General features: G+C 41.2%; 1 protein-coding gene and 1 non-coding gene across 3 annotated transcripts in view; one reads left to right on the top strand and one right to left on the bottom strand.

The window, feature by feature from the left end:
- Positions 1–511: 511 nt before the first annotated feature.
- Trnad-guc (transfer RNA aspartic acid (anticodon GUC)) lies at positions 512–583 on the bottom strand. Its single transcript has one exon. It is a non-coding gene; the product is annotated as a tRNA-Asp (tRNA).
- Positions 584–929: 346 nt separating this feature from the next.
- Positions 930–9653, top strand: part of Lta4h (leukotriene A4 hydrolase) — a 40216-nt gene continuing 31492 nt past the window's right edge. The window contains exons 1-3 of one of the 2 annotated variants that reach the window (XM_087192619.1): positions 930–1208; positions 6694–6824; positions 8643–8763. In XM_087192619.1, the coding sequence (XP_087048745.1) occupies positions 1050–1208; positions 6694–6824; positions 8643–8763 (411 nt within the window). In that variant the 5' untranslated portion in view covers positions 930–1049. The remainder of the gene's footprint in view (positions 1209–6693; positions 6825–8642; positions 8764–9653) is intronic. The other variant, XM_087192618.1, reaches the window with a different exon arrangement.

The raw sequence follows: 9653 nt of genomic DNA, 5'->3' as shown, positions 1-9653 counted from the left end.
AATGATTACCCAGCCACTGAAACCAAAAACCTGAGCTTCACCTTAGGTTCCTCCCAATCCTAAGAGGTAAAACCACCTAGCTCGTAAGTGTGCATCCACCCACTCCTCCCGTATCCTTACATCGTCTGAAACTGTGTAACATGAATCTGACATGCATAACACTATGTCTCTGCTTAAGAATCTTCAACGTGTCCCCCGTTCAACCATTCAGGATTAAAGGCTCAGATGTTTAAGGTTCTTTGTAAACCGTCCTCTAATATCTCTAGTTTCAAACTGGGGGCTAAAGGCAATATATTCTTCAATCTCCTCTTATTTTCTTAGGGAAGGACCCCAGAACTGAGCTAATCATAGTATTCTAAATGGGAATATCGGCTTATTGTTTTAGATCTCCGGGGACTGGAAATACCCACAATAAACACTAAAATGGACAAAAATGAGCTCGCTTGTATTGGTTTTCCAATAAAAGCCGCAAACAGGAGAAAAAAAAAAAAAAAAAAGGACTTGTCTGTGCCTCCCCGTCGGGGAATCGAACCCCGGTCTCCCGCGTGACAGGCGGGGATACTCACCACTATACTAACGAGGAGCTGCACAAATGACACACTTCCGTTAGACCTTTTATCCTATTCAACGCTGTCCCGCTCTTTCTACACCATCAATCGTTCTGGTACCTTGTTGCCATCGCAATTTCCACCGAAGTTACTGGAACTAACGTGGAAGTGTTTGTTTCGTCTCCTCGCTCCACGTCTCACCCCTCACCCCTCCCTCTAACCGTGACCCACTCTCTCCAGGGTCAGAGATCCCCTTCCCCAGTAACCCCACCCCGAACTCCCAGGTGGCCTAGCGCGCCCTCTCGCGCTGCATCACGGGACTAGTCGTTTCGTCCCCGGCGCCACCCACGTTCCTCTGACTCCGAGGAACTCGCTTTCCCGGAGCGCACCGCGAAACCTCCTCACACGCAACCCCTCTCCCCTGCTCCAGGCTCTAGCTCTGTCGGAATCTGACCGTCACTGTACGGGTGCAGATCGGCGTGTGGCGAGCCTCCCAGAACCATGCCAGAGGTCTTGGATACCTGTTCTCTAGCTTCCCCGGCTTCCGTCTGCGGGACCAAGCACCTGCAGCTGCGATGTAACGTGGACTTCACTCGCAGGGTGCTGACCGGGACCGCCGCGCTCACCATCCAGTCTCGGCAGGACAATCTGCGCAGCCTGGTACGGAAGCGCCGATCCCTTGCTGCTTCTCCCTGGCCACACCTTCACACCCGCGGCCCCAGGACCCCCGCTGCTCCCTTGAGGTTCCCGCCCAGCCCCCGGCCACGTCCTGCGCCCCCTCCCAGCCTCCTCTCGTTCAGCATCTCCTTCCTCAGCCCACTTGTCCCTAGTGGCCCGTCTTCACCCCGATTTGTGCCTCAGCACCCCTACCTGTCGTGTGATGCAGAATGCCCCCCGCCTCTCCCGCAAGACCCCCTCCTCCGTTCCTGGGTCCGTTGCCGCGCCCCGTCCCCCTCTTCACGGCTCATCTTTGCCAACCCCACCGCACACACATGCGCCCGCGATCTGTCTTCCCAGCACTGACTCCCCGCGCGGCCTCCCCATTTGCGCGGCCTGCAGCCCAGGACCCCCTCCTCAGGCCTCACATCACTCGACCCTCTTTCTTATACAACTCACATCCCTTATGCCCTTTTTTTGGGTACCGGGGATCGAACGCGGGACCTTGCGCTTGCGAAGCCCATATGCCCTTGATCCCTATCCCCACTCTTCCCTCCCAGACACCTTCACGCCCACTCGCCACCGATTGCTCTGTTCTTGGAGAGCTCCCTGTTATGGTCCCTAAGGTCAGGATTTCCAGCCCTAGCCCCTTCTCTTTGCCTTGCTTTGAATCTTCCAGTCTCTGCTTTCTGTTTCTCTTCGGGGTTCTTCGTGCCTTAGCTGCTTATCACCCTTATTTTCTAGTGATTTAAGGACAGGTGGGAGATTCAGGCTAAGGATGACGGTTTATTAAGCATTCAGAGGTGAGAGTAATTACTGCAATTCCTAGAAAATATGTACTTCTGTAAACTGTCTATTAGAATAAAGAGACGTTTAGATTCATAGAGTATTACTCAGTGATTTCATTTGTACCATATAACCTGTATTGAGTGTTCTTGCACATACTGTGTTTGGGACTGTACCTTTCATCTGAAAAGTTTCGCAAAGCAGTGAGTTAGAAATAAGGAGGTGAGTAAAGCCAGCCATATTCAACCTCCGTGCTAGAGTAGAATGGATGATACAGTGTATTCTGCAGTGTTGTAAAACACAGTAATAAGCAGTCAGATCAGATGCTGAGGAGGAAATTAGTGGATCAAGTAATTGGGCAGAAGTATAAGTATAGATAAAAAACTGGATTTTTGCCTCTTTTTCCTGCTGATGGATCTCTAGTTTGAGTTCATTAATATGAATTAATAAAGCACTTAACTTTCTTACTTTTTTGTATTGATGTGTAATCACCAAAAGTACTATAAGGAAGTAAAATAAAAGCATTATCAACATGAAAATAACCATTTCCCTGTATGTTGCACTTTGGTCTTGAAGTAGCAAGCTGTCTTTTATTGTAGTTCAGCTTTACCCCACCAAGGCTGAAGTTAAGTCCCATTTCAATGAATTCTCTCCTTTCATTAAAAGAAAATGAATTTTACTAGCTTGTCACTGCTTAATGTGACTGCCCTCTGTTTCATAAAAATAAAAAGCTTATGCTCTGAGAGTAAGCATGAGTCAGGAGCTTAAATTTTGAAAAGATTAGCACCTCTAAAAGCTTGCCTATTGTTTTTATATTCCCTAAAGCTAGAGAAAAGTTGGATTTTTAAATTACAATTTCTGGTTTGGCTTGTCTGTTTAGTAAGTTAATAGGAGTTATAATGTTAAATTTGTACAAGGAAGATTGTTTATAATTGTTTGCTTGTTTATGTCAGTAATCTGAAACCAGGAGCTTCCTCTTACTTGTTTATATTTATTTGAAGTTAGCTTGTTTTCCCCACTAGATTAGGGACTCTTGAAGGTAGGGACTGTATTTCATATTTCTTTTTATCTCACATTCCTAGTGCAGATTTGGGCATGCAAAGACTCAAAAGTCTGACTCAAGGATGCATTCAATTAGAAAGCAACAGTTAAACTTGACATGGGCTACATTTAGAATAGTGCTAACTGTATCTCAGAAGTGAGTGACATCACACCACACCAAGGTAAGACAGAAGGCCTGTGCCAGTGCCGGCTGAGGAGACAGCATTTCTTCTCTTTCACGGAGTCCATGATATTGGGAAATGCCAAATAGCTTGTAAGAGTACTAATTCCCAGCTTTCTATAGTCCTTCCAAGTTTCGGTTTTACACTGTTTGGTATTCAGAATACTATATTATAACTTTCAAGCATTTCTTTTATTAAAACAAGATGTTCCTCGGGTGGCCCAGGGAGGGCTTGCTGTCATGGCCAAGGTCTCACACTAATAAGTAGCAGAAGCCAGGGAGTGAACCTGGGTCTTCACTAAGTTAATGGCTGAAGTGAGAATCACATCAAGGTGTTACTTTGGATTGGGTTTTAACAGATAAGCCTGAGGGTATTGGTTTTGTTTCTCGATCATAGCAATTTATAGATAACAAGTAGAAACCATAGAGACATAATAATGAGGCATAAAGCTTTGTTCACTTTGTTACAGAGGAATTTGACACTACTTAAAATAGCCTGCAGTGTAATAAGTTAAAAATAATTAAGGAATTTGGAGGAAGAGAGAATGAAGAGGAGAAACAAGACACTATATAAACCCAATGCACCTAAGAGTTGGGCCTCAAAGTTGACATAGAACTTCCTAGCAGCCATGCGAAAGGAAATCAGTTATACACTTCACGGTAACTGACAGCTGCTCTGAAATACAAGCCTTTTAAAAAAAATTTTTGGTGTGTTGTTCAAAAAGGAGACTGAGAAATATAGTAAGCTATATCTGTATGTAGGGCTATTTCTTAACACTATATGTCAGCATCTTCATCTTGTACGTAGTTGGTGCTCAACAGATATTTGTTGAAAGTACTAATTCTAATTTGTCAATTATCTGACTTCCTTTATTTCACTTACTACAGTTTTGACTAATTGTTTAATAACATTTACCAGAGAAATTTGGAGGGGAATGTCTCATGTAATTTGGAAGTGAAGATTAGGCTTAGGATTTGACATACAGAGAAAAATTACATTTTCTGTTTTCTTTTGGCCCAAACTTGCCTCATGCATTAATAGACATCAGCTGTGTCTCAGGTCCTGTGCTAAACCCTGGGAATGGGAAATTTAAGGAACAATCTCTATTTAAGTACCCTTGGTCTAGGAGAGAAAATAAATCACTATACTACCATACAAGAAGCACCTTGGGAGACTGCAGGGTCAACCACTATAAATACAGGGCATATGAGCAAAGTTTCACAAAAAAGTCATTACTATAACCAGTTTTTCTGATTCAGAACAGATCTGAAAACTTTAAGCAATACAGAAAAGACACTATGTTCCCCTGGGAAATGACCCAGTCAGTTCATCTTGATGGTTATAAGGTCTGTATAAGCGTGGGTTATTATAAACATAGATATTCAAACTCTATTATTAAATTAGATATCCAGACACAGGTACTAGAGTATGAAAGGACAAAGGAGTAACTATTATTTTTAAGATATAAACTATGTATTCCAGATCTCTGACTATAGGAAGATAAGCCAGGTCTAGTTAGAGATAGCTAAAAGAGAAAGCAGTCTGAAAGAAATAATTCCCTATTAGGAGGGAAACAAATGATACTCCACAAATTTAGCTACTCTTAAAAAGAAAAACAAGAAAGAGAAAAGAGGGCAGGGAAGTTAGCTCAGTGGCACTGCACCTGCACAAGGTTCTACGTTCGGTCCCTGGTACCAAAAAATTTTTTTAAAAAGATAAAAAAATTAAATCGGGATGGAAATTTCTTCCCAGACAAAAATTGTTGACACTCCAGAGGTGGCAATCATGTTTAGTGATCACCCTTCTGACTGTCGTAGGTAACTAACATAAGAGAGGAGACTGGGAAATGGCTGTTTCTGGGCATTCTAATTCCTAGTGCTTTTCTAATCCAAAAATGGGCAGAGGGTGGTGGTACCAGAAATAGAGGGATGAGATATCAAGGAATTCTGACTGCTCAGGGTCTGATTTATGGTACTGGGATAAAGAAAGAAAAGAAAATATGAAGACAGTGTGAAGAATAATACCTTCTAATGGATTGTGTGGGATTGAGAAGATTGTGAATTATTTCAGTGTTTCAAGCCTTAGGTACGTTGAGGAGTTTCAGTAACAGAATTAAGAAGCAGGAGAGAGCTGATTTAGGGCAGATAATGGTGGCTTCATTGTTAGACACCTATTAAATATGAGGTGGTATAGTACTTCCTGTGGAAATGTTAAGCAGGCAATTACAGATGTCCAGCTGACATTGTGTGCAGGGCATACAACTATAGAAATAGACAGGTGGTCATCTGCACAGAGATATTAGTTGAAGGCTAGTAAGTAAAAATAATGAGTAAAAGCTAGGGAGTGAAGAATATGATAAGAAATTCAAAGGACCAAGGCTAGACAATAGGGTTTTATCCATATTCAGGAATTAGAAAGGAGAAAGAGGAGGAGGAGGAGGAGGAGGAGGAGGAGGAGGAGGAGGAGGAGGAGGAGGAGAAGGAGGAGAAGGAGGAGAAGGAGGAGAAGGAAGCTGCCAAATACAAGAACCACTTGTGTGTAAAGGCAGAGAAGCCAAGGATGGAGTTTCAGCCAAGTGACATTGTCCACAGAGCTATGAGTAGGTGTTTGGAGAGGTCACGGTGTTTGGATAGAAAAGATCTTGTGGCCCAAAGGGACCAGCCCTTCATAACAAGGAGCTAGAAGCCAGATTGAAGAGGGAGGGGAGAAGAGTGACCGATGAGGAAGAGGGAGCAACCACAGGTTGCCCCTGCAGTTTAAGAAAGGAAGGAAGGGTCATTTGAATACTTAGAATAACATGGGAGACTTGTTTAGGTTGTCTGGAAACAGTGTGGTGGCACGGGAAGGTTGAAGCTTCTAGAACAGATTAGCTGAGGGGTAATGGAAGGGTCTGGTTCCTAAGCTCAGGATTACTGTGATGCAAACTGCTGGGATTCTTGATGCCCCTCTTGTATCCCATGTACACAGTCTGCTTATTTGCCTAACAAGTACCAAGTGTTTTCATTTTTAGATGTATGAAGTACACTATATGAGTGTACTATATATGAAAGTACACAATAGGAGTTGGACTATATAAATTCTAAGAAACATAGGGGAAGATATATTAAACAGTTTGAGTAAAAAAACCCCAACAAGATATAGGCAAAGTTTTTTGTAACAGAGAAGTTAAGTTTTAGGAGAGAGAATTAAAAACATTTTAATTTAGATTGACTTTTAGTTGGAGCCCAAAATTTGTGTGACTATCCCAGAATTATCTAACAGTATAAATGAAAATCTTAGAACCCTCAAATTTTCAGGATGTGTAGGGCTTTGAGTAACAAGCCCTGGAATAACTTCTGCCTCTTTTAATTCTTGTAATTCCTCTATTTTATTCTCTCTAAGCAACTAGTTCTGTAATCATTATAATTAACCTATATCTAATACTAATTTTTTTCTGATGTGTAAACTGTTTTTATTATTATTTAAAAATTTTATTTCAGGTTTTGGATACAAAAGACCTTACAATAGAAAAAGTAGTGATCAATGGACAAGAAGTCAAATACAGTCTTGGAGAAAGACAAAGTTACAAAGGATCTCCATTGGAAATCTCTCTTCCTATTGCTCTGAGCAAGTATGAATGCTATCATCTAATGTCTTGAATAGCCGAATAATGGGAAAATATATTTTAAAGTAATTTAGACATCTTTCCTTTTCTGTTCGTGTATATGTAGTAATTGGCATATTATACCTACTAGTCTGTTCAGATTTAAGTTGATAATGAAAATTGTGTTTTTAAAATACTAAGTAAATATTGCCTAAAACACCAGGGTAGTGGTAGAGCACTTGCCTGGCATGCATGAGGCCCTGTGTTTGAGCCCTAGCACCACAAAATAAACAAAAAGCCAGATGTGGTGTGAATGTATTTAATTCCAGCACTTGGCGGGGGGGTGGGGGTGGAGGGGTGGGGCATGAGGATGGTAAATTTAAGGACAGCCCGCACTGCACAGTGAGTTCAGCCTGGACTACATTGTGAGTCCCTGTCTCAAAAAACAAGCACTCAAAAAAAAAGAAAGAAAGGACCAGGGATTTAGCTCAGTGGTGCCACCTGCCTCACAAGGTGGTCACAAGCACAAGGTCCCAAGTTTGATCCCTGGTACCAAAAAAACCTCCCAAAACAACCATTCAAGAATAGGACTTGGGGTAACTGACTTTAGTTACTCATAATCTCACTGGTATGTGGAGTGATGATGGGGCGTGTCATTACAAGGAGACATTTCAGGATAACCTGGGAAGCCTTTACAAGCTGTACACGCTTCACCTTTGCCACAGAGGCCAGCTGTCATGATCAAAGGGTAGTAATAATAATAACACCAAGCACAGCATCGTTAACTGTTAACTGTGTACCAGTCTTGCTATAAGTGCTTCAGGTGGGTGCATTCATTAGTCCTGGTAGTATGATCTGCACTCTACAGATGCAGAAAGGGAATCTCAGCTAAAGAAAGTAACTTATTCAAGAAAATAGTGGCCATAATTTCCATAAAGGGAGCATACCTCACCCCCTGGTACATTTAGGAAGGGAGAGGGGATGAAAACTTTTGGCCCAGAACAAGAGTGATCTGCCCCTACTTTCTAGTGGCCAGGGTTTTCATGCCTTCCTTCACCTTCAGTAAAGAAAAAGGAAACCCCAAGGCAGAACTTGGAGGGAGGACATCATTAACTCCATTTTACAGGTGAAGAAATCTGCCCCTACCCAGCAGTGGGGAGTCAGGATTCAAACCCTAGCAGGTCTCCTGATCATTAAAACTCTTACTTGTTCCTCATTATTAGTGCTTCTCAAACTAGCTGTGGTAAAGGGCCCGTTTTGTTTTCTCTAGTCTGTCATAGACTGGTATTTTTGTAAAATGCAATACACATGAATTATTAGGAAGAAGACATTAAATACAGGCACACCATTTTTTATTATTAGATGCAGTGGTTATAAAACTTACTCTGCAAGTTTCTAAGTACTTCCTGTTGATTTCTTGACTTACCATGTCACGGATCATAACAGTTTGGAGATCAGCACTGCTTTGTATCACACCCTAGCTCCTACCACTGTGGTCGTTGGAGTTCCGAACTCACTTCCTTCACACCCCCACTTTGTCAAGAACTAAATGATATCACACATGCAAACTCTTGGACGCACTGTCGGTACCAACTAGTAGTAGTTCCTATGACATCTTCATTAGGGTTAGCACAGTAGAGCAAAGAGGACCCACCGGGTGGCATTCAGGTAGGACAGCAAGAAGCAGAGTTACCCCGGGAGACCGCAGCATCCCTAGAGCTTCCTTTCTGTCATTAATGAGACTTCATTTGATACTATTTTTAGTATTCACCTCATATATTATGAATTTAAATTTTAGTTAAATGGAATTATGTTCTACTAATGTGTTTTCTTTGTTTCATACAGAAATCAAGAGGTTGTTATAGAAATTTCTTTTGAGACATCTCCAAAATCTTCTGCTCTTCAGTGGCTCACTCCTGAACAGACTTCTGGGAAGGAGCACCCCTATCTCTTTAGTCAGTGCCAGGTAAAAACAGTGCCAGAATGGCTCATTGTACAGAAAACTCCCGGCACTCACAGCTTCAGGAAGCAAGATGGACAGCAGTCTTGTGGCTGTGTGGGCCTTAGCTAATACAGTGTTTTATTTTCTGTTATATAAACAACATATATTTTCATGTATATCTCTTGCTATTGACATTCATGTACTTTTAGAAATAAGCTTCCTTTTGTTTGAAAATAATCTACCTAAATTGGAATCTAGGTCTTATTTATATTTACATCCCCAGGACCTAGCTATAAAACTCAATAAATGGTCATAGGATACTATGAAAAATTAGTGAAACAAAAATAATTACAAAAATGCTAACAGTTAAGTGGAAAGTGAAAGATCAAATTTCTGACTCTAGACATCATTGCTCAGAGATAATCCACGTTGAGTATGGAGTATTGCCTTTCCAGACTTCTCTTGTACATTTACAAGTGTTTATATTCAATGCACCTCTAAAATATGATTTAAACTACTTTTGTTTGCTATTTTCACACTAAGGATAAATAACCATACAATTAGAGACAATCTGTCACAACGATAAGTATCAAATTCTTTTCTGAAAGAAAGAAACCTAATTCTGTTAATAATCAAATAACTTATTATTAAAATTAATGGAACTCATTAAACATTTATTGTATTCCCAGGCATCGTTTTAGATTTTAATTATCTTAGCGTTCCTTTATGATAGGTATCATGTTAGGCTCAAATTTGAATTAAAGAGTATAACAAAGCTTGAGTTAGACACGTTTACTTTGTATGGCTGCTTAAAATATCTTTTTAATCTAGGAAACCTTATTTGAATAATCCAGAACAGATAAAATGTTTTGGGCACAAATGTACTAATTATGTGCTCTCTTATATCTTAGTCA

This window comes from Heterocephalus glaber, unplaced genomic scaffold (assembly GCF_053883595.1).
Source record: "Heterocephalus glaber isolate CG9 unplaced genomic scaffold, H.glaber_assembly_v1.0 deba00001572, whole genome shotgun sequence".
In the NCBI taxonomy this organism is placed as follows: domain Eukaryota; kingdom Metazoa; phylum Chordata; class Mammalia; order Rodentia; family Bathyergidae; genus Heterocephalus; species Heterocephalus glaber.
This window is presented reverse-complemented; position numbering and strand designations above follow the sequence as displayed.